The 25176-nt window shown below is 46.8% G+C and overlaps 1 protein-coding gene across 2 annotated transcripts in view; it reads right to left on the bottom strand.

The window, feature by feature from the left end:
* USP37 (ubiquitin specific peptidase 37) overlaps window positions 1-25176 on the bottom strand; it is a 391659-nt gene that overhangs the window by 330065 nt on the left and 36418 nt on the right. For both annotated transcript variants that reach the window (XM_086954456.1, XM_086954457.1), the window contains exons 5-6: window positions 17191-17351; window positions 7002-7079 (exon numbers count right to left, since the gene is read on the bottom strand). In XM_086954456.1, the coding sequence (XP_086810582.1) occupies window positions 7002-7079; window positions 17191-17351 (239 nt within the window). The remainder of the gene's footprint in view (window positions 1-7001; window positions 7080-17190; window positions 17352-25176) is intronic.

Genomic DNA, 25176 nt, shown 5'->3' with positions numbered 1-25176 from the left:
CGGACATCAGGTTGTTGCTCTTGAATTTCTGCGATCTGTTGTGTAGAAAGGACGTGAACCGCTTGAGAACAGTTCCAGATATACCCATTCTTGTGTTTAATAGTTCGAGAAAATTCTCATGTTTAACGGTGTCGAATGCTGAAGAGAGGTCAAGAAGGATAAGGAGGCAGGTGTCGTTTTGATCTAGGATTTGAAGTGCATCGTCAATTATGTGCGTCATAGCAGATTCTGTACTGTGCCCTGCTCGGAAGCCTGATTGATGAGGGTTAAGGAGATCAAACTGATCAATGTGTTTAGTCAATTGTATTTGTGCGCATTTTTCCAAAAGTTTGGCGAGGGTGGGAATATTGGTAATGGGACGGTAATTGTTCAGATCAGAGGGGTCGGCTGTGTGTTTCTTTAGTAAAGGCGTGACTTGTCCTATTTTGAGGGAGTCAGGTATGGTTCCTTGTTGAAGTGAGCTGTTCAAGGACTAAATCTCCCGGAGGTTATCCATAGAGAACACCAGGGTGCTCAACGTCGAAACCGCACTCTGCACCCGGCCGCCCCAGTGCGGCTGAGGGTGCACTTTGTGCCTACTTTTTTCCCCATTTGCTCTGACCTAAATAGTAGGAGCTTCACTCACACAGCCGTGTGGCCTACTAGCCAGCAGCCACCAACCGGACACCCCCTATAGGATAACATTGGGCCTCAACATTCTGCACCCGGCCGCCCTAGTGCCGCTGAGGGTGCAATCTCAGTGCATCACTGACTCTGGGGGCCCCAGAGTCTAAACCCAGAACCGTATCTCCTACAGTCGTTTACTTCTCTGCAAACCAATATCCTGTTTTCCGTCCATAGGATAACACTGACAATTTTCCTTCCATAAAACAAAGTGCGGAGTTTTGAAAACTAAAGATATTCTTTACAAATCATGCAAATAAAAAAAATGTATTTACTCAACTGTTTTCAGGATATGTCCCAGTGCTGAATCTAGGCATCCAGCACGGAGTTAGAAAAAGTATCAAAAAAGTAACTTACCTGCATTTTTTTGCAAAAGCCGATTCATTCCAATGTACTATATTTATAAGTGTTGCAATCTACTACATTATCTGCAACCCAATCAAGTACAACACCTACTGCAGTTTCGAACTGTATTCAATCAAGTAACTTATTACTACTAAGTATTTTTATGCTTACCTGAGCCAGGCTTACTTAGTTCTAGAAATAAAACAGTATATTTTTTGTACAAAAACAATTGGCCTAGAAGAGTTCAGTTCTTGAGTGTGTGAATTCATTTGCTGACTGAGTGTACATCAAATGCTTAACACTGTCCTCCGATACTGCCTTACTGCTCGACCAAGCTACCACTTTAGAGAGTAAGGTTCTATTGATACTTGGACTCTATACACACTATACCTCAATTTGGTATAGTGGATATATAGAGCCAGGTTCTTACATTGGTGATCAGTGGTGGGATATACAACTTGCATTTGTTGGACCACTTGGTTACCACCTGATCATACAACAGAATTTATTTAACAAAGAGGGGAGGTAGAGTATCAAGTAGGATTCCTACTCCACGGGCACTGATACATAAACAAGGAGAATCCTACCACTAGTTGGAAAGAAAAGTGAAGAAAAAAAGGGGGGGGGAACAACCAGTGTTGTGTAAAATACCCCTCACACACCAACAGGCCCCTTGGTGTCATGCTTCATCATCGGGGTCTTCGCACCCCGCTAAGGGGATGCGGCACGCTACGACCTACGACTACGCGGGAGCGTTGACAAATCAGACTATGTGTGGTGTGTGTTGAGTGCAAGTGAAAGGAATAGGATGCGAGTGGGAAGTGTAGTGAAAAAATTAAAAAGTACCTGGCCAGTGGGTAAAAAGAAAAAACTTTATTCTGTACCTCTGGCTGGTGCTGTTAAAAAATGTGCTAGATGGCGAGGTTTTGTGTCTTAGTAAGGGACAGAACCTCTGGTGTGCGTCGACATGTTTCGGTACATGCGTACCTTCTTCAGGACGGGGCACAACTCGGCGGAGCAGCACAGGGTGGTGGAAGGAGGCCGACTAAGGCGGATTTCATTGTGGATCCACCTACCTACCCTGATGTTCAGGAATTGCTCATGATGCTTTAATCAGCTCATACAATAAGACATGTAACTACATGTTCCAAAAAAATCCGCTGTAGGCACATTGTATTTGTCTCTAGTGAATGTAATCACTTTTTAGGAAAATTAGAACAAAAATCCTGTTTTGTAGAGAAACGTGAGTAGGGTTGGGAGTTGTGCCCCGTCCTGAAGAAGGTACGCATGTACCGAAACATGTCGACGCACACCAGAGGTTCTGTCCCTTACTAAGACACAAAACCTCGCCATCTAGCACATTTTTTAACAGCACCAGCCAGAGGTACAGAATAAAGTTTTTTCTTTTTACCCACTGGCCAGGTACTTTTTAATTTTTTCACTACACTTCCCACTCACATCCTATTCCTTTCACTTGCACTCAACACACACCACACATAGTCTGATTTGTCAACGCTCCTGCGTAGTCGTAGGTCGTAGCGTGCCGCATCCCCTTAGCGGGGTGCGAAGACCCCGATGATGAAGCATGACACCAAGGGGCCTGTTGGTGTGTGAGGGGTATCATACAACAGAATTGCCTTAGAATTCTGATTTTTTCAAATATGCATTTTTTTTTAAACAAACTACTAAAAGTCTTGTTAGGGCCTTGCTTAAGACCCTTTAGAATTTTTGAAAATAAAAAGTCACTATCGTCAAGGGTAGAGGGGTTAGAATTTTCTTTGTTAGAATGTCTCTAAAACGGAACCCAGCTATTAGTGAAGATAACCATGATGGCATACAGGACATGGTTGAGGAGCTTGACCTCACCCCTTACCTTTACTTGTCTTTTCAGGAAGTAAGGTCCTTATGCAGAATTAAAAACATAGCCATGGACCCACATCTACCCAAACAAAAGCTCCAGGAGCGGTTGGCTGAGTATGCGGAGGCCCACCCTTCTGATAAAGGTGATGACCGACCACTAGAGGAAGGAGGTGAGGAGGATGGAGATGGGTACCCACCTCCATTTACTTCGAGGAAACAAAGGGTCCCTGTAACCTTACTTCCAAGAGTTAACCTCTGGGGACCTAGAGGCCACACAGGTGGTTCAGGTCCTCGAGAGGGCATAAAGGACAGCTTCAATGAGGAGGACAGCCTTTTAGCAAGGCTGGCCAAAAGATTGATCTGGAGCCCAGACTCTTGGCTCTAGACAAAGAAATCATTGGTGTCATCAATCCAAATAACCAGGATGAAGAGCAGTCTTCTAATCCTAAAATCCCCAAAGGGATTGTCCCTAAATATGAAGAGGGTGAAGATATCACCAAGTGGTTCACAGCCTTTGAGAGGTCTTATGAAGCCAGACGGGTGAAGACTTTCTGGGGGTACTCCTTTGGGAACTGTTCTCTAGTAACTGCAGAGACAGAATCCGAACCCTTTCTGGGGCAGATGCTGGGTCCTATGACCTCATGAAGATAACTGAGGGTTTTGGACTCACAACTGAGGAGTACAGAATTAGATTCAGGGGGGCTCACAAAACCCAAAACAAGTCCTGGATTGATTTTGTAGACTACTCAGTAAAGACACTAGGTGGTTGGTTACCTGGAAACAATGTGCATGACTAATTCAATTTACAACCGGTTTATGAATGAACACAATAAGTCATTGCACTGATGAAAAGTTGCATCAGTACCTGGTAGACCTAGGTCCACTTTCTCCCCAAGAATTGGCCTATTTGCAATGCGAGTATGTACTGCACCTACTTTTACAGGAATTAAGAAAGTCTGCAAGGCGGGTTCCAAAAGGCCTGGGACCAATGGCGGGCAGAGACTTTGTTAAAGAACGATGATTTAAGGTGTCAAAAATACCAGAAGTGGAGGCCGCTGGAACCACCATACTGGAGTTCAGCTTGTTGGCACCTCTTCAGAGAACTTCGGTAAAGGTACCCATGTCATCAATCAGGGACACATTTGGAGGTGTCGCCGACAAAGTTGGAGAATAGTCCCTGAACGAAGACCTGGTGGACGTTGACCAAGTTGGTGATCTTCGTCGCCTCCGTTTTGGTGAGGAAGCATGGTACGAATGTGATCTCTCCAGTGAACGTATGCGGTGGGAGGATCGGTACCTCGACCAACTCAGGTTACTTCTCGGAGACCCTCTCTATGAAGCCGTTGGAACAGGACCTCTTGAGAGTCTTGAAGGGGAATATGTACGAGAGAAATCAGAGCCCGGACTTTTATGAGCAGCACCACCTGCTTACTTGCGTTTGACACTTCCCGCCACCTTGGCGAAAGGTTAAAAGGCTGGGACTTTTTAGCAGCCACCGGAGAGCCCACTGGGGCAATCTGGACAATGTCAAGGCCAGGGGATGACTGTTCCCTCAACATTGAACTTCTTGCCTTCTACCTCGATTTACCTAGTCTGTCACCTCCTCGAAGGCGGCAGGATTTTTGTCTTTCGACGTTGAACGCCTCGACGTCGACCTCTGTCACCTCCTCAGAGGTGATGGCGAGATTCTTGTCTCTCGACGTCGACCACTAAGCCAACAAAGCGGAGCATTGGACTGAAGCTTATCTGCATTCATCTACTTGGGAATGATTGGGGTTTTCATTTTGGACATGATGCGCACACCCACTAGGGTAAAATGGACATTGCACTACAATATCCAGAGGGCCATGTTTCTGGCCATGCCCACTGGGGCATGTTATCAATTTAAATAGTGCGCATGTAAGTTTCTTCATCTCCAGCATACAACACGCCACTGTGGAAGGGAAAAGGAGTTTCCCGAAACAAGTCGGGCGATTGAACTGTATTGAAGCGAATTGCTGTGAAGCCCTTTGCATGCCTGCTGCCATTAAAAAGAAGTGATCAAACATGGTCTTCCTGAGGCCTCAGTAAAATGGGGAACCTGCATTAGTTGGAGATGTATAGTATAGATTTTATATATATATTCTTTTTATATGCTACAGGATCCCGCACATGGGTGGGAATTATTCAGTGCTTATGACTATTGGGTGGGAATTATTCAGTGCTTATGACTATTGAAGAGTAGCCCGTGGAAGAGAAACCCACCTTTCCAAGGTGGCTGTGGAGAGGTTTAGCTAGGCTCCCCTCATCAAGTTCCATGGTTCCACTACCAAAGTTCCACCACGCTAATCTTAGACAGCGCAGTCCCAAACAAAGACAAACACTACCCTGAAGGTCACCTTTATGTCACGTCCGCAGGAACCCAGTGTGGGAACTTGCCTCTCACAGACTTAAACAATCCTTCTTTGGCAGATCGACACAGAGTTATCCCTTGTTCCAACCAAGTCTTTGATCAAGGTCCTCGTTCCTCTGGCAAGTATCAACTTCCACTCCAGATCAAGTAGTGGCAATAGGTCCTAGTCATCAAGTAGTGGCAACAGGTCCTAGTTCACGGTCTTTCATTAGAGTTACTCAGCTTCTGCCAGCAGACTATAATTTTGTGGGTACCCAATATCTCCTGGGCAGGAATGAGAAGGAACCCAGTTATAGTTCACTGCTGGTAGAGTCCCCTCTTCGAAGACTTTAACTTAATTCGGCAAACAGATTTCAGAAACCGTTTTAAAGCACTATATAAAATATTCTTGTGACGTTTAGGCTAGAAATGTCGACCGAATTATTTTTTTTCAAATTTCGGTAAGAAAAAAGGACTTGTAGGTGTTTCCACGTCAATTCAAGAATCAAAGTGGCTTTTGAAACTGCGCAAGTTAAGCTACTGATTGCACATTTCTACGTTTCTCTTCTTGAAAAACGAAGACGGTACACTGTACATATTTCAAGTCTGAACAGTAGGGAGCTGTGCCTTGGTTCTTCAATGTACATTTACAGTGGACTCAATACATCAGATCTACCATTTAAATGTGCAAAACCAAATTTCAATTTTTTAACCCACATCAAGACTGAGGGCGCAAAGGTTGCATTTCAGGCAAAGTCTTGTATGTTAATTCCATATGTGGGTTAGTGTTTTCTTGCTGCAGCCTTCAAGGCAAAGTAAATATCATTGCCACTGGTTTAGATGTGTAAAATTTGCAGACATACAAAAATGCCAAATTAGCCAATTAGGGTTTTCTAAACCATTTTCTAGGAAAATTACCACACATAGTCCTATTACCAACAGCCTCTCCAGAGGTCCAAAACAGCAGCCATCTAGATTTAAAAAGCAGGGGGGAGGGAGAGAGGGGGGCGGAGAGGGGAAGACCAAGTAAACAGATATTCTACTTATTAATTTATGACCGGTCAAGTACTTTATAACATGCACACTCCAGTCTATGCAACCATGGTGCTGCATGAAAGGCATAGAGCAAATCCTTTAGGGCTATCACGGATCTTGGCTAATACCTGCAAATTAGTACAGACGCTGCCATAATTCTCCCTTTTGATACAGGCACTGAATCGTTAAACCAATTTTACCTAGGTCCACTACAATACATACAAAACAATTTACCTAGGTCCACTACAATACATACAAAACAATGTCCACCATAATACATACAAAACACCAACTTCACAATAACCTCTGTACAAGAGCTGGAGAGGATCAATATCAGTTCTTGGTGTTGTAAAGATACATCCAATTACTATCTTTTAAGCAGGATAGTAGTGAGCACATATGAAAAAAGTGACATGCTTACCTTCCAGGTAGTGAGCAATGTGTAAAGTCCTAAGAAAAAACATCTCCAAGCAGCATTCTAAACATGAAATGAGAAGTCACAACTATGCTTGCTAATCATAAATAGTGTAGTAGACAGGCAGCTATTTTAAAAATGTTAACTACAGTGAAAGAACAAACTAGAATGAATAGAAGCCTAGAGGTGTACTAAAAATCTAGTGTGCAGACAACTGTACTGCTGAGAATAACTCGCACGTCCCCGCTGCCACAAAATAATCTACTCTCCCCACCTTCCAGAGGCAGGAGTAACTTTGCAGCAGTGACTTACGTGGATGAATCATTCTCTTTGGGATAATCTTCGTTTAGTTCCTGCATCAAAGACTGCATTCTTTTCCGCTTCTCATTCCTGCAAGTAAAAAAGGAGCATTGCTTTTTTTTTTTAGAAATGCCAATATTCAAAGAAATGGAAAGCCTAAAATATCCAAATGGTACTCCAATCTCGCCCAATGTGCTGACAAAATATATAACTATTGCTTGTATAATGCAGATTTACTGTCAGCAGAAAATAAATCTGATTAGCATCCGACCAGATATGGTGGCATTGTGTAAATGTAGGATTACAGTTTGTGCAGGCAACTAGTTCTATATTAAGGAGTACCCTTAAACAGCTTCCTAACCGGACTTGCAGAATCAAAGGCTAGTGTGTTTGACATCAACTCGAATGATTTAGTGAAATAAAACTAGAAGTCACGCCATCACAAAAACAGATTTTTGCCTCCCTCAAAACGCAAAACTGCCGTTTTCCACTGAGCCCGCACAACCAATTTTTTTTAATTGGTTCTGCTGTTATTTGTTAGTTCTGTGCAGGCAAAGAGTACTAGGATAACATGGAGATCATGTCACAAGGGCTGCAGCATGGCATGACACCACCCACAAGTGACCTTAAACATAAGTGGAGATGGAAATCTCACTTGCATGGCTCCAAAAGCAGGCACTTCTGCGATTTCTTTTGCAGCATCTATGTTTAGATTTTTTACTTTAGTGAGTTTGCCAACCCCAAGTGCTCACTGAAGGCCTTCTGTGAAATGGACCAAGAACCTGAGTGGGGCACTGTGGTCCAGAGAGATGCACCAAGTGCACCCCACCATTCCCAAGAGTAACTGCCATCTAATTGAAGTGAAAAGAACTTGCGGCGTCGGTAGCCAGTGATTATAGCTGAAGGAACATGCCCTTTTGCCTGTTGCCTTCAGTTGTAGAGTTGTCCATTTCATCAATGTGACAGTATGCAAAACTGGGCTGCCAGCATGAGGCAGAGTATGTGTGTTGTGCTTTACTGCATGGAAGCAAGAATCTATTTTGAACCCTAGAAACATTCCTAGCCCTATTTGAAATGAGCCAGGATTCTATGAATGAGGGTGCAGAACAGATATCCATTTCTGAAGCGCAGTGACTGTTCTGCCCCTTTCAGCTTCATTCTTCTCTAGATGGGTGTTGCATACAGTTTTTTGCAGTAGTAAGGTAGAGAAGACTACACTTCATTTGTGCCACTGTTTCAGATTCCAACAGAAAACACATCTGGTCACCCATTTGAAAGCTGTCCAATCCCCTAAAACAAGAGCTTACTCAAAACCGAGCGCCTCTGGAATCCATATCTGCTAGTCAGAGTAGAAACCCAAGTCAATGATCAATGACCAGTGTCCAGGCTCCAAACAGCTTAGTGTTAGTGGGTAGGTGAGAAGAAGAATGGTTCTAAAACAGCTTTTTTTAATAGCGAAATCTTTTGTGATATTAGGTTAGGAGTTTTTTGGCCAGTAGAAGAAAGATTCCCATCTACCAGCTCATCAGACAGCAAGATAAATCTACATATGATCTTCACTGTGTCCAATTCTTTTTCCAAGTGCCTGGGGATAAGAGCTGTGGCCTAGCGAATTTTCAGTTTCCCCAACTACTGAAGTGCTGTTCAAAATTATTATTTTTTTTTAAACCTTTATTATACAAATGCACCGTACACAGCGTCTGCCTACAACCCGACCGGGCCGGCCGCTATGACATCAAAGTGAATCATGAACTACAATACATTGCGGAAAAGTCACAAGTCGATGCAAAGCGGTGCAATGGTATAGACATCATATAAAGGATAGGGACGGTTCAATTTTATAATTTTGTTGAAATTCAAACAAACAACAAAGACACTCACATGGTAGCAACAATATCTAGTTCAGGGGGGGGGTTAGGGACGGGGAAAAGCAATATATGAGAATGGAACCAGTTCTGTAGGGGGTAGGGAGACAATGAAAGGAGTGTTGAAGAAATGGATGCTAACCAAAGGGAACATCAATTACGGGGATGAGGGAGCAGTCTCAGTATAATCAAGTGGTGGGGTACAAATGTCTCCCCGGTATTCATTCCACTGTGCCCAGAATCTACTCCATTTCTTAGGACGACCTCGAGCCTCATAGACTGTCTTTTCCCGAAACATGCACCAGTCCATGTTATCTTTCCATGCACTGACACCCGGTGGTCTGTGGGAGCCCTAGAGTTGTGCAATGTCTCTTTTAGCAATCATGTTGCCTAGGGTGACCCAGAAGGTCTGGACAGTCGTACAATCCGTGGGTTCCCACACATTAGGCAGGCAGCGTCTCGCCTCAGGAAGGAGGGGGGACACCAGTAACTCACCCCATCACATCATGCACCCTAGACCAAAAAGCGGAAATAACCGGACATTCCCACAAAATATGAAGAAAGGTACCATTCATTCCACAGCCACGCCTACACAGTCCATCAGTTGCGAGCCCCATCCGTACCAGACGCACACCAGTAACATACACTCGATGGAGGATCTTCAGTTGTACAAATCGCAGACGAGCTGGAATGGCCACCTCCTTGGGAGAGTATATCGCCATTTGCCAGTCTTCATCGTCTAATTCGAGGCCATCCGCCACCCAGGAGGCCCGAAGTTTCACTAGAAGGTCCGCCCTGGTGTTAATGAGCTTTTTGTAGATTAACGAAATCGTACTGTCCGGGACATGGCCATCCAGAATACGATCTTCAAGCGGAGACGACTGGGGAATGTCCGTCCCCGGGGGGGAAGGTTGAAAGCAGGGCGTGCCGTACCTGGAGGTAGCGAAAATATTCCTTGTCGTCCAGTTGATATTCTAACTTCAGGGCCTCAAAGGACTTGACTGTGCCTTTGGCCCAAAGATCCTCAACCTTGCTAATACCAATCATATCCCATCTATCGAACCCTTTCGTACGCCACAGGTTACCCAGCCGTTCAGAATCATACAGCGGGGTCATGCGCGTCAATCTATCACTCCAACCCGTAGCCACAGTCGCGTCCTTCCAGGCATGCACGGCACACCTCGTCGGGCCAGTCAGGAGCCGGAGTGGTGGCTTTGAATATAAGGCTCTGTTAAAGTTGCCGCCCGGCAGCAGGAGTTTATCCATGGCGAAAGCGGGAGTGGGCCCTGGAGAATATGTCACATGGTTGATTGCACTCAATTGCGAGGCCCAATAATAACGCCTGATATCAGGCAAAGCTATACCGCCACCATACCATGGAAGCGTGAGTTTTGATAGGGAAATACGGACCCGTCCATCCCAGATTAACTGCCTCTGAAGGCCCTCCACCTCACGGAAATAACGGGAGGGAATAGGAGCGAAAAAAATTTGTAAGGCATATAAAAACCTGGGGAAGGACATCATTTTAAAAAGTGCCGCTCGTCCCAGCAGAGATAAAGGTAAATCACGCCACTTTCGTACATCCTGCTTGAGGCGACGAAGAGGAGCAGAAAGATTACGGTCATAGCGAACAGAGGAGTCCATAGTAATAAAAATCCCCAAATATTTAAAGCCATCCGCAGCCACTTGAATCAGGAATCTACGGGGCAGCGGAGGCAGCACCCCCGCTATAACAGACACATGATTTGGTCCAATTAATAACAAGCCCGGAGTTCTTCCCAAAGGAGGTGAGCACATCGAAGAGCACGTTGAGAGACTTCTGAGGTGACGTGAAATAAAGAAGACTGTCGTCCGCGTATAGCGAGACACGATCCTCGAGATCCGGTGTCCATTGGATCCCTTTTATCGAGGGCTCCCAACGGAGCCATGCTGCGAGGGGTTCCAACGCCAATGCGAAAAGAAGTGGAGAGAGTGGGCACCCCTGATGGGTGCCACGTGCCAGCGGAAAAAATGCAGAAGCTCTGCCATTTACTACAACCTGGGCTAATGGCTGCTCATACAGGAGCCGCACCCATGAAATGAAACGAGGACCGAAACCAAACTTAGAAAGTGCAGCCCATAGGTACGGCCACTCAATGGTGTCAAAGCCATTGTGGCGTCCAAGGACGCCACCACTGCGGGTTCAGAGAGAGTCTCGGCTCTCGCGAGGACACTATGGAGCCTGCGGAGATTGAGAGCCGTATTCCTGTGGGGGATAAAACAGGGCTGATCCGGATGGATCAAGTCACAAATCACTGTTAATAAAACGATTAGCCAGAACTTTGGCCAGGATCTTAGGCTCAGCGTTAAGCAATGAAATGGGGCGATACAAGTCACAGCGGTCACGCGGTTTGCCGTCCTTGTGAATGACCACTATGGTAGCCAAGCGCTGTTCGGGGGGAAGGAGGCCCTCTTGGAGCGCATCAAGAAACATAGTACGCAGATGGGCGGCCATTTTGTCCGGTCGCAGTTTATAGAGTTCGATAGGCAAACCGTTGGGCCCCATTGCTTTGCCCGAACGCAAGGACCTAATGGCGACGGCAATCTCATCCACAGTGAACGGCACCTCTAGGGCCAATCTATCCTCCTCCGACACACAAGGCAATGCGATGTCGCGCAAAAGCAAACGGGAATCAGCCTCATCACGATCACTCACAGAGCTGTATACTGTTCGGAAATGGTCCACAAAACATTCAACAATCTTGCCCGGGTCAGTCACATGTTCACCCGTTTCACGGAGTATTTCCGGCACCACACGATTCAGTCTATCAACTTTGTCCAACCACGCTAGGAGCTTGCTAGCCTTATCACCTACATCATATAAACGACCCAACTGATTCGTACGCATGACCTTAGCAGCGTCGGTGACCAGGGCTCTATAATCTGCCTGTTTCAGCTCCAGGGAATGCAAGAGCGCAGGTGTATCGTCGCTACCCAACTCAGTTTCGAGTTTTGTTATTTCGGCCTCAAGAGCCGACACAGCTTCCCTCCTCGCCTTCCTATCGGCAGCAATAGGGACAGCGCGGAGCCCCGTATGACAGTTTTGAAGGCCTCCCACAGAATCATAAGGGAACCGACCGATCCCACATTTTCATCAAAATAACAATCGATCGGCTTAACCAAGTCCGAACGAAGCTGAGGATTCCTAAAATGCCAGGGAGGAATAGGAGGGACCCTACAGCCAGAAAAGCCGCCCACCGAGACTTCAAGTAACAGAGGGGAATGGTCAGAAATACCCATAGGGAGATGTCGGATCCCACTAACCAGGGAGGAATTGGCAGTTAGCATCAAAAAGTAATCAATTCTCGAGAGGCTACCATGGGCACCGGAGTGAAATGTGTACTGAGTTTGTGTGGGGTGCAACAGCTGCCAAACATCCATCAGCCCAAAGGTTTCAAGCAGGTCAGTCAGCCACATCTGGGACAATGGGAGAACCCTGGGGGGTAGCCGGTCACACCCGCCAGATACTACAGAAATAAAATCCCCACCCATAATCAGGAGACCATCTGGAAGCCCTAAAAGAGTCCTACCAAGGTCAGCATAAGTGGTGGCCTGCAAACCCGGGGGAATCGTGGAGAAGTGTGGCTCAGGGGTTAGAGGCGGCAGACTTGGAGCTTGAGTTCGACCCGGGACCAGGGTTCAATTCCCCGCCTCGGCGGGTCTTGGGCTCAAAATTCCACGGACTCGTTAATTCTCGCTCCGGTGCCTTCTCGACTCACGGGTTCACACTCTGCAACTCTGGGCAATAGCTTGCTTAAATCTCCACAACGGCCCCTCGCGGTGGGATGCCTGGCTTTCACCTTGTGGATACCCTGCCAGGGTTATCTCACAGGGGAATACCAGGACGGGTTCCCTAAGCAAGCGCTGAGATGCCCCAGGGTAAGTCGTGCGCTATATAAGATTCATTCATTTCATAAGCAGCAACAAATACAACCACCCTCCCCTCCCATCTTCCAGAAACAGCAGAATATCAGCCCGATCGTCGAGGGTGACATCAATTGCAAGGGCCAAAGAGGATTTCACCATTATGCCAACCCCCCGGGAACCGGATGTAAAACCAGCGTGAGCTACAAGACGGTAACCTCTGTGGTCAAGAGCTTTGCAAGCATTCCCTATCAAGTGGGTCTCTTGGAGGAAAACAACATCTGGGGAGTGGCGTCTAATGAATTGAAGCACGATACCACGTTTAATCCTGTCTCCCAAACCATTAACATTCCAAGATAGCACTTTCATGTCACCCCCCCCCCCCCCCCATTTCAATGCGACTCCCATACCACCACCACCACCACCCAGAACCTCAGAGCAAGGATACGTGTGAGCAATAAAGTACCATGTGAGAAAAAACATAGAACACAAAAACAACCGAAACCCCTCCCCCCACCTCCCAACCAAAAACCTGTTACAACACCCCCCACCCTGCACCCCTGCTGACTCGTAAGCCACCCCAAACTGCAGTGTGCCTGTCGCCCCTTCCAAAAATCTACACAAAGAACCCCTGAGGAGGAAGGGAGAGACTATCCCAACCCGCCCCACCCTCGGGCCTAAAAGTGAAAGCATATAAAAATATTCTGCAGATAATTACGACCCAAAATCGGACCTCAGGACCCAAAGTCATTCTTGCGCCGATGCACCTCCGTCCGCGCCTCCGGGGCCTCTGCTCTCGGAGTCGTCCTTCGGCAACGAATCCAGCCAGTCACTAGCACTGTCCGGTTGATCAAAAAAGAAAGCACGTTCTCTGTACTCAATACGAAGACGAGCGGGGGAACAACTTTGCATACTTGAGTCCCATGTCTCTCAGGCGGCGTTTCACTCCCAGGAATCCAGATCAATCAATCAATGACACTTCTAGAGCGCGCTACATACCCGTAGGGTCTCAAGGCGCTGGGGGGGGGTGCCGCTACTGCTCGAACAGCCAGGTCTTCAGCTTCTTCCTGAAGGAGAGGTGGTCTTGGGTCAGGCGCAGGTCGGTCGGGAGGGAGTTCCAGGTCTTGGCGGCCAGGTAGGAGAAGGACCTTCCTCCTGTAGTCGCTCTTCGGATGCGGGGGACAGCGGCGAGGGCGTGGTTGGCTGATCGGAGGTGGCGTTTGGGAGCGTAGAAGTTGATCCGGCTGTTGAGGTAGCTCGGGCCTTGGTCGTGTAGGGCTTTGTGTGCGTGGGTGAGGAGGCGGAAGGTGATTCTTTTGTTGACGGGGAGCCAGTGAAGGTCTCTCAGATGTCCGGAGATGTGGCTGGTTCGTGGGATGTCGAGGATGAGTCTGGCTGAGGCGTTCTGGATCCGCTGCAGTCTCTTCTGGAGCTTGGCGGTGGTACCGGCGTAGAGGGCGTTGCCGTAGTCCAGTCGGCTGGTGACGAGGGCCTGGGTGACGGTCTTCCTGGTCTCGGTGGGGATCCACCAGAAGATCTTCCGTAGCATGCGTAGGATGTTGAACCACGCCGAGGAGACGTTGTTGACTTGCCTGGTCATGGAGAGGGAGGAGTCCAGGATGAAGCCCAGGTTGCGTGCGTGGTCCGTTGGTTTGGGTGCGGTGCCCAGGGCGGGAGGCCACCAGGAGTCATCCCAGGCGGAGGGTGAAGAGCCCAGGATGAGGACCTCCGTCTTGTCAGAGTTCAGTTTCAGGCGGCTGGTCGTCATCCACTCGGCTACCTCTTTCATCCCTTCGTGCAGGTTGGCTCTGGCGGAGGCGGGGTCATTGGTCAGGGAGAGGATCAGCTGGGTGTCGTCGGCGTAGGAGATTATGCTGAGGTTGTGTTTGCGTGCGATGGCCGCGAGAGATCGCTGCCACTGCACCCGAGGGGTAAAATCAGGGTAGATGGAAATTGAGCGGTTCTCAAATTTCAGCAGGCCGTGCCTACGAGAGGCCTGGAGAATGGCATCCCTGTCCCGAAAGTGAAATAGCCTAGCAATAATAGGCCTCGGGGGGGGGGGGGGGGGGGGGGGGACGGTTTGACCTGTCCACCCGGGAAGCGGTATGCACGCTCCACCGCAAAAAATTTACTAAGGCCTGCGGGAGCAAGTTTGGCAACAATCAACTCCTCAACCAGTAAATCGATCGAGGCTGCACCGCTGTCCTCCGGCACCCCGACCAGGCGAATGTTGCTCCGTCGGGCCCGGTTATCGTACTCCTCCATTCGTCTGGTCAAGAGATCATGCGATGACCGGAGATTCCCGATCTCTGATTGCGCTTCCGCCATATCGGTAACCAGACTGGTAGCCTTAAGGTCCAATTCCTTGACCCTCATTAGTTTTAGCCAGGTCTGCTCGAATAAGGGTGACATCGACCGCCACCGTGTCTATCTTGGACAAAATGGCCTCATTGTTGACCCATATCCGCCTTGAGTCCTGAGATGGCGGCCATTAGATCTTGAAGGGACACCTCCGATGCAGCCACCGGGTCCGTCCTCATGTCCTCAGTACCGCGGCCAGCAGCGCTGGGGGAGCCTCTTGGCTGAGTATAACGGTCTATCACGTTAGTCTGGACAGACCCCCCACGGTTGGTGACTTTCCTGCGCTTCTCCAGCTCTGGCTTCGTCGCCATGTTGGAATCGGCACCTCGTCGGATCTTCCTGGTCGCGGGAAGATGGTGGCGACCCTCTGGACTCCAAAGTCACACTTTCGTGGGAAAGTCACAGAATGCCTGCACAAGGCTTGGTCAGACGTATAGCTGGTCAGACCATCGGAGTCGGGAATGCAATGTAGATCCTCAGCAATCAGTTCGACAGGGAAACAGAAACCGAAAGTGAAAGTGGCGGCACCACCGGCAGAGCATATGCCAGGTGACCGTTGTTGAACTACTGCTTGGCAATTTTAAGCAGCAGAGTCCCCGGTCCCGTCCGGGGCTAGGCCTGAAGACTTAGGACGACACAAAATGGGTTCCCGAAGTCCGATCTCGGCCCGGAAAAGTATAGCAGCATCAGGATGAGTTGTACTTCAAAAGCCCATCGAAGTAACCAGGATAGCAAAAGGATAGATCAAGAAGGGCGGCGAGGTTCTCGGGAGCTCTCTGCTCACGCGACCATCTTGGATGCCTGCGTAGCTCCTACTCTGCTGTTCAAATTTTGACTAGCAGGCCTACTGTAGACCCAGACACAAATGAGAAGGCTACCATGACGGACTCAGCAACTCCAGGAAGACTGGACTCTTGCTTGTGGTACCAAAAAGAGGGCAAATTTGAAGGACTGAACAGACAGTGGAATTGGGGCTATGGCTTTGAAAATAAAAAAAAATACTATTGATGCCTGAAATTCATTTGGCCTCAGAAGTGGAGTGCCTCAGAAAAGACCTGGAAGCTACACAACAATGGAATTATCCAGACCACTTAACCAAAGCTTTGACCAAAAAGGAGACAGTGGAGTCAGCGTACCCCCCTGGAATCAGCAGTCCAAGTCTCCCACCCAAAGTGTTTTGAGTGTATTTGCACAAAGTAACCAACGGCCCCTTCAGGCCAGTGCAGGGCATAAGGAGCAGACTGGCCACAATTCATTTTTTCATGCAAAAGTGGCAGCTGCTGCCTGTTTTAGGTAGTACACAAATCTTTGATACTGTATCCCCTTTATTTCCTGTGTGTTTTCATGATTTGACTTGAAAGCACAGCTGTCACCAGACATTATATGAGACCACCAGGAGAGGGCTTTTGCTCCGCCCATGTTAGGAGTCGAGAGTACATGCGAGTACTATTGAATCGGGTAACAATAAACATCTGTCATTCAGCTCCAAGATGTCTCCGGGTGAAGGTGCGCTTTACAAATACACGTTATATTATGATCCGGCAGAATTTGTGCGCTCAAACACAAAAACTGCTTGCAGTCCACATAGCTGTAATCATTTTGTTAATTTATGCAGCTGCATGAGGTTGAACTTTCAAGGGCACACATGCTATTCAATTTTCTTAAATACATAATTTATGGTGTTTTTCCTCTGGCAGCAGCAAAGAGCTGGAAGGTAGTTGTTAACCTATGTGGAGTTTTATGTCTGTGACTTTCACCAATATTACTCTATATTTGTTTCTACTTAAAACCATATGCATTTCCACACCATCTACTAGTAATTCTTCACATTAACATACACTCTTTAAAGCCAAAGTTTGTTTTCATCTTTATTCCACAAATTCAGACAAAGGCATGTCAATCCATGTTTAAACTAGACTTCACAATGCCTGTGTTTAAGATTATACAAACCTGCGTTCAAGCTGTATTATGCAACACATTCTGACAGTAAACAAGTAAAACGTATACCACATACGGACACAGCAACCAAAACAGTTCACAACACCCCATACCTCTAGCTTTGTGATACGTACCTAGTTTCCAGCAAGCCCGCTCTCAGAGGGGAAGCATTAGTAGAACCAGTCGCCTTGCTTCCAAGTGTTCCATTGCCAGGAGAGGTTTTCATTGTAGCACCGAGTGGCTTTCGAACAGGGGTTTCTTCCTTATTCTCTAAGCTCGCTCTTCGTGTGGGAGTCTAACAAAGAACACAGAGGGGAGGCAAAAAAAGTAAAAAAAATAGAGCAATGTAACTGTATGCCTTGGGTCAATGAGTCCTAATTCTTTCATCAACTGTTTGTGATGCAAAGTTACGGTCCCTAAGCTTTAGCCAGAAGAAAGGTGGCCACTGTAATGACATACACTTCGTACCTACTGAAAAAAAGTTTCTAAAATCTCATTTAATTTAACCATGGCTACTTAAACCTGATCACTGGGGAAATAAGTTAGTGCTCACACTACTCACACCATTAATGAAATTGCTTCTGCTATAATTGGTTAGGCTATGGCTGATTGCACTAACAATATTTATAATTATTTCGGGAAGGCTATGGTGCACCACTGTGAAACCACTGCAAGTTGCAGAGCAGAACATTCAAATCTCGAGGATCTCCAAAGCCCGAAATAAATCAAGAGGACTACAACAGGACCACAACTTGAGACTAGAAGCAGCTAACATTCAATACGGAACAGGCAGCAGCATAGGATGGCAAAATGTAGCCATTCAAATAAAATGCACAGGTGCACACTAACTCAATTTAGAAAACACGTTTCCAGATCTGCCTTCCTTTTATAGGTTTCTGATAAGGCGACGGGACCTACACAAAATGTGTCCCAGAATCTGTTTTTGCAACTAATGGAAGCTATGTGTACGACAACCTCACTAAGGTATTACTGGGTCACTACTTCTGTACAGTATTTTTTTTTAGAGTACACATTATTTCATTTAACCCCTTCAGCGCTGCGCGAATTCCGCTGCGGTGCTGAAGGTTCTAAAGAACACCCACCTACCCATTTCAAAAAAATATTATGGGGACGAAAGTGGAGAACAGAATAAATAACCCAGCCCAGCACCCAAATATCATTGTCAAGCTGGAGCAGGAATATTCCTTTATTTTTTTATATTTATTTATTGGTTCACAGCAATACACGAGTACATCAAAATAGTAAAAAACCAAAACATCATATAGGCCATGTATGCAATAACATAATTCATCCAAAGACAATATATTCAATACTATCCATAGGCCAAATAAATAAATCTGTGTAAATCCATTAACAAATACATTTCAAATTTCAATTTGAATACATTCTCAATCCTCATAATATTCTGAGAAAGCACTCGAGATTTTCCTACCCATTTTCTTTTTCCTCCTTGATCCACTAATATCCGAGGGTTTACCTTTCTTGCAGAATACAGCAATAGTCGCTTCTGACCAGGTACTAGGAGGACTTCCCTGTTGTGCCTTCAACATTACATTCAGCATTTCATCTTTTATGTTATTGAAAAACTGTTTGTAAACTTCCGCGGGGATTCTGTCAGGACCTGCCGCTTTACCGACTGCCAAGTTCTTTACTGCCAGTTCCAACTCCAACATAGTTATCGGAAGGTCCAGTCGGTCAGCAATGTTAGGGTCTAAGTCTTTCAAGCCTATATGCAATCTATCACTCAATTCAATAACCACATCTGACTTACCTTCCTGAGTATATAATTCAGAATAAAACCTCTGAAATATGTTAAGAATTTGCTGCGGCTCCGAATGAGATACACCCTGGCAGTCCTTCATTGCATGGATGTTCCTAGCCGACTCCTTCATCCGCAGTCTAACAGCCAATCTTCTACCAATCTTTTCCCCAAACTCATAACTTTGCATTTTAGAAGTTACAAATTTTCTTGCAATGTCCGTACTCCAAAATCCAAGAATGTTAGCTCTGGCCTTTGCTACCTTATTTTCAGCCTCTCATAACTCCTTTCTACCACTGACTACTTCCCTCGTTAAAAAGATCTCAGCCTGTGCTAACTGCTCATATAACTTATCAAACTCTTTTTTAAAGGTCTTTTGATTCCAAATTGAAAAAACTAATGCACTCGCCCCGAAATCCCGCTTTAAATGTGTCCCACACTATACAATCATTAGCAGTCCCTTTATTGTAACTAAAAAAGACTGAATCCAGCTATCCATATGAGTTTTGAATTCCTTATTCAATCCCAGTTTTCGGTCATATAAAAAATTGGAACGGGTTATATTTTTCACCCTTCCCTGCATTTCCATCGTTATTGGAGAATGATCAGATGTAATCCTGGGATAGGCTTTAATTATTGCCACTTCCAGTATTTTTTCTGGGGCAAAAAAGTAATCTAGTCTGACTAGCTTTGTGTGGATGTGAGTAAAAGGTAAACCCATTATCTTCCCCATGCGTCGTCCCCATACATCAATTAAGCCTTGATCTTGCAATAAGTTAACAAGAGCTTTATAAACTCTTGGTTTCAGACCTTTATAATTACCAAAACCATCCTGTATTGCACTATTCGATAAGTTTATATTCACATCCCCACAAAGCACTATTGGTTGTGGAAAACTAGCAGTTCTAAATTTATTTCATTCAAAGGAGCGGGGTCATCCAAATTAGCTCCATATACTGTACATAGCGTTACCGGTCTTCCTTCAACCCTACACTCTACAATAGCCCACCTTCCATTTTTATCCAATAATTTCCGACCAATATTTGCATAGTTTTGTTGAACAAGGATAGCTAACCCCCATATCATACCCGACTGGCCAGAGGCGGCCACTAGTGTAAAACAGAGTTCCTTTAATATTCCCCTTTTTGACCAAGGAATGTGTGTTTCCTGTATGCACAATATATCTGGTCGACTATATCTCAATTTCGCAGTTAGCTTCGGTCTTTTTGTATAGTTGTTCAACCCAGACACATTCATCGAGCAAATTATTACCCCTTTGTTCGCCATTGTAATTGTAAATCCATTACCTGCCCAGATCTATCTACCATCCACCCAATCAAAATCAAAGCTAAAGTGGATGCTAAGTCATTCTTTTTATTTAGTCTATCCTTCACATTTTCTCCATGTAGTTTGCTGTGAACTCTTTTTTCCCGCGTTTTTACCCCCCCATACACCCCCCAGTGCCCCCTCACCCCCCTACCCCACTCTCTAAATCCACCCACCCTCCCCCTCCCTTCCCTTCTCCAATAGAGGCTTTAGGACTTCTGGTCCTGTGATGCGAGCTTGCCCCCAAACCCCCTGTCGTCCCCCTCAGGATTTCCCTCAAGTCTACACGATGCTCAATCCCTCTGCTCCCGGTGATGGTCCGAAGTGTAAAAGCAAAGATAAGCAAATGATATTGGCTCTTTAATATCTACATTCTATTGACTTCCAATATTTCTATCTCTTGCAGATTACAATGGCCCAAAAAATTCTTTGGCAGCGCCGGCAGTCATAAAAAATCTCGTACGTTCCCTATGTATAACTTTTAATTTAGCGGGGAACATCAGATACGTCTGCACCCCTTTTGCTTGAAACTCTGATATTGGCTGCCGTAACTGCCATCGTACTTTAACAGATTGTTTACACAAATCAGGTCTCACAAAAAATTCACAATCTAGAGAACAGCACTTTTTATCAGGTCGAGCCCTAATAAATCTCCTCACGAGCCTGAAAGCTATTAAAAGCCACTAGAATGGCTCTTGGCTTCTTATCACGCAGATTTACTTTAAATGGGAATCTGTGGGCCCGCTCCACCTCCCGGTCCCAATCACATTTAGTGATATCTGGCATTGCATATTTTAAAAGTGAGACAATAAACCCTCGAGTATCAGACCCCTCTTTCCCTTCAGGGATCTGCAAAAATCTCAGATTGTTTCTGCAAGAGCGATTCTCAATGTCAACAAGTTTCCAATTGATGTCCTCCTTAGTGGCCATATGTAAAAAATAGTCTTTTTTTGTTGAGCTACCTCATCTTCAAGAGACGAAATGCGCAATTCTGCCTCCGTCGCTCTTGCCAAAAATTCAGAGTGTGATTTCACCAAACGTCTAACAGAGTTGTGCAACTTCTTACATGAGTTCTGTGCTCTCAAACTGTCCTCTCGTGTCTCATCTCTGTGTTGCATCATCGTTTGATAAATCGGACCCAGAGATATATCCTCCCACTCTGAATCAAAAGCAGCCGCTGCACCTCATATACCCTCAATATCTTCTTGAGCACCATTGTCCTCATCTTTAGCACCTAATTGTAACTTGCGTACAGTGCCATGCTTTGGGCCCTCTATCTCCATTAAGTCAGCGTTCATGCTGCTATGATCACTACCTTCATCCAAACGCCCATCTTCCATGCTCATACGAGTAGCGTACAATTCCGCTAAGTCCTCTGAGGATGACATAGAACTGTCAGATAAAGAGTAATAATCGGCAGAATCCATTTCGCCGCTAACAACTAACATTGTCCCATTACTATTTGGCAAATTCAAATTCAGTATAGAGGCCGAGTCACCTTCCTTTTCCCCCCGTGGCTATTGGTAACACATTAGTATCAGACACAGAAGAAGTCAAAACTATAGCGTCTTGGGAGAGGGTAGTACTCAGGCTCTCCTCCATATTCTATCGCCATTCACTTCCAGTACAGGGGCTGGGGTTGTTGCGATCGATATTTGAATAGGTGCAGACTTCTGTACACCCTCCGCCCCCTGACCTTCTGAAGCAATTAATAGAGTCTGTGAGAAGTTGGCCTGATTTGTAGTGTTTCCAATTCTGGAACCACTTGGTATCAGTCCAAACAAACCCCAAAGATGTCTGGTTGCAAGTCAACCTTGTTAGACAAGCTATCCTAGTGGTAGCATGGACTAAGCAGCCTTAAAGGCTTAACTTAAGAGGTCGTGTTAAGCGAGCTGTTTTACCACATACAATCCTGTAATCAAATGAAAGGACACCACACAAGTATATATAATAAAAATATATGTATTTATTTCTAAATTACTCCCCAGTACTCTTTAAGAGGAAAGGGGCACAAGCGTTAAATCAAAAGCACAGTATAACATACAAAGTTGCACAATTTTGGATAAGGGCCGGTGGCCACTTAAACCATATACTAAAAAAAGTGGTATAAGAGATACCAAATCGAACAGTGGTTAGGCCTAGGGCCTAGAGATTCGCTGGGAGCAGTCAGGACTAGCAATGCTGAAGTCGGGAGTAGCCCACGGGAGTCGGGTGCAGCACGGAAAGTGCGGCTTGCACCAATGCAATGTCAATGGTGCGTAAAAGTTACACAAAGTGAATTAAAAGATACTTCCGCTGAACCTAGAGGAACAAAACTTTAGACAGACCCTAGAGGTGTGTACCAGTGTAGGAACACCGGCGTTGCAATGTTACCTCACCCACAGGAAGTGGGTGCACAGGGTCGAAGTGGCGTCGGGTTTTGACACGCAGGTTCTTGGCGGTTGAAGCTGAAGATGCTGCAGGCGATGTGAAGGAGAAGTGTCCGGTGGATCCAAGGGTGGATCTGAAGTGGTGAAGACCTGAAAGCAGAGGGGACAATGTTCAAAGTCACTGACCAGTGACCACCGTGGAACCAGATTGGAACCAGGCAAAGTCGGGTGCAAACAGGCGATCAGGGGTTGCTTCTCTCTGCAGCCACGTGGACACGAAGAGGTCAAGGACGTCCAGGAGTCGATCACGAGCTGTCCCTCGAAGGCTCTAGCTGATGGCGGTGTCGGCAACTCGATTGAAGCAAACAAGCCTTGGCTAATGCAAGCCACGGGGAAAGTGAAAAAGGCTTATTACTCGGACCAGCAAGGTCAGAGCGGGTACTCCTTTCTACAGGAGCGAGGACAGGTCTGGATCAACCAGACCCACAGTGTAAATCGTAGGTTTCGTCGCCAAGATGGCCGCTGACCACGTGACAAGCGGACGGGATGGCGAGTCGAGTGGCACAAAACAAAAGGGCCCCACGCAGATCGTGGAGATGCTGGAGGGCTGATCTTTGGTGCAAATGCTGCTTGGTTGTGGGGCTTCTCAAACCTTAGAGCACAGAGTCGAGGGTGCCTCGGGTGCTGCGCAGTCAGCGCCTCAGGGGTCTTTCAAGATGGCCGCTCCCACGTCTCTCGGTGCCTCCACGGGTCCCTTCTTTGCAGGGACTGTGGATCGGGCTGGGAGAAGTCTGGGAAGCTGGGTCTTGTCAGGCTCTGCACTCGGGCTCTGGCGGGAGGCGGCGGCAAAGCAGACGTCGAGGTGCTGGGTTGTGCCTGTGTTCACAGGGTGGCCCCTCCTAGGCCACAAGGGAGATGCTCTTCAGTCTTCTATTCATCAGAAAGTCGAAGTCCAGTCGTCTTAGTTTAAAGTTGATTTCAGGATGATCTGAGTTGCATTGGCACTGCTCCCACTCTTATTCCAATCTGAGGGGTGGATCTCCTGCTAGGTCCCTCCCCTATGGGTGGGACCAGGAAGGGGGATGGTTACACCCCCTTTCCTTTGTCCAGGTCTCACTGGAGCTGGGGCTGGGCTGCCCCAGAACCGGTTTGACCAGATTATGCAAGGGGAAGCCTTGTGCTCCCCAGGCACTGTCTGGTTTCTTTCAAACCTCCCTACTACAATCCACTATCTCCTGTCTGGGGTGGTGTAACACCTCCCTGTGACAGGAAATCCTTTGTCCAGGCCTCCTCTGCTGAGTTTCGGTCAGCAGCAGGAGGTCAGACATGTGTCTGTGGCAGAAGCATCCATTTTGTGGATCTGAGGCTCTTTTAAAAATCAACCGCGTTTTAGCAAAAGTAACATGTCGTCCCCTCTAGAGGGGTGGAATGCTACCCCCGTCGCCAGGACTGGCGAGGGGATAGTATTCCAATTCGTATGACACCTTACACGACATGTTTTGATAAAGCCAAACCAAAGTTGACATATAACCGCGAGGATTATAATGCACTTAATAGTATATGGTTTGGCATTATCCCGGAACAGCTAAGGGAATTGGTCCCGACAGCTGCAGACAGGCTCAGCTCATGCTAGAGCACCATCTCACATTAAACCACGCACTCTGCCTTCAGGATTGTTAAGGCCTGCCATAGGAGTGGCTCACAGGTTTATATGTGTCCAGATAGGTTTAGATATAGGCATACTATATCTAAGCAAGGGGTGATTACACCACCTTGCCCCAGCTGAGTGATCAGCCAGTTGTGTCAATTTTAGATAGCCAGCCAGGGGTGGCAAAAGATAGGCTGCAGCCCCTGGTAGGCCTTGGATGCACCTATGCCCTGGGCACCTACAGTGCTCTGTACAGGGGGCTGATAAGGTGACCCAAGCCAATCTAGTTATGCACCTAGGGTACATGGAATCCATTTTACAGAGAGCAGATAGCCTGGGGCCCTGATTAGCAGGGAACCAGGCCAACTAAGTCGAAAACCAGCTAAACACAAGGCAAAAAATCTGGGGTAACCATAGTCAGGTAGCCACCTTCCTACAGAGTCTCATGCTGCTTACTAAGCTGCAGCTTTTCTGCTTCCTTTCATTTTGTAGCAGAAAACATCTCCGGTATTTTCTTTCTTATGCTGAGAGCCTCCCCCCTCTTTGGTCCGTACTGCAGCCGGCACGTGCTCCTTCACCTTACTCGCTGGAGGCGCCGTGGATGCCTCCTTCATACCCTCCACTCCTTCCGTATTCTCAGCGGCGGCTCCCTGTGCCCGACCTCTTCTCCCCTTCGACCCCATCCTCCAAACAGACGTGTTCTGCCGTAGCGACTCGGCTCGTACGCCGCTTCGATTTGGGCCAACGCGGGATACTACACTCCAGGTGCGCTGAGTCAGTTGCCTCCAGAGAAACGCCCACTGTGCTTTCAGCGTGCTCCGGGCTACCAGCGCTGTGGCGGCTCGTATATCTATCATACAGACCACGGCACACCTTCGGAAATCAAAAACAGCCTTAATCCTTCTCTCCTCCTTCCACAGACTGAGATGAATAATGACTGTCAGCCGTTTAATAGTTTGCCTAACCGCTTCGGGTTTTCACTGACAGCCGCATACCC

Source organism: Lissotriton vulgaris, chromosome 2_1 (genome assembly GCF_964263255.1).
Source record: "Lissotriton vulgaris chromosome 2_1, aLisVul1.2, whole genome shotgun sequence".
Lineage (NCBI taxonomy): Eukaryota > Metazoa > Chordata > Amphibia > Caudata > Salamandridae > Lissotriton > Lissotriton vulgaris.
Note: the sequence above shows the minus strand (reverse complement) of the source record. Positions and strands in the feature narration are given on the sequence as shown.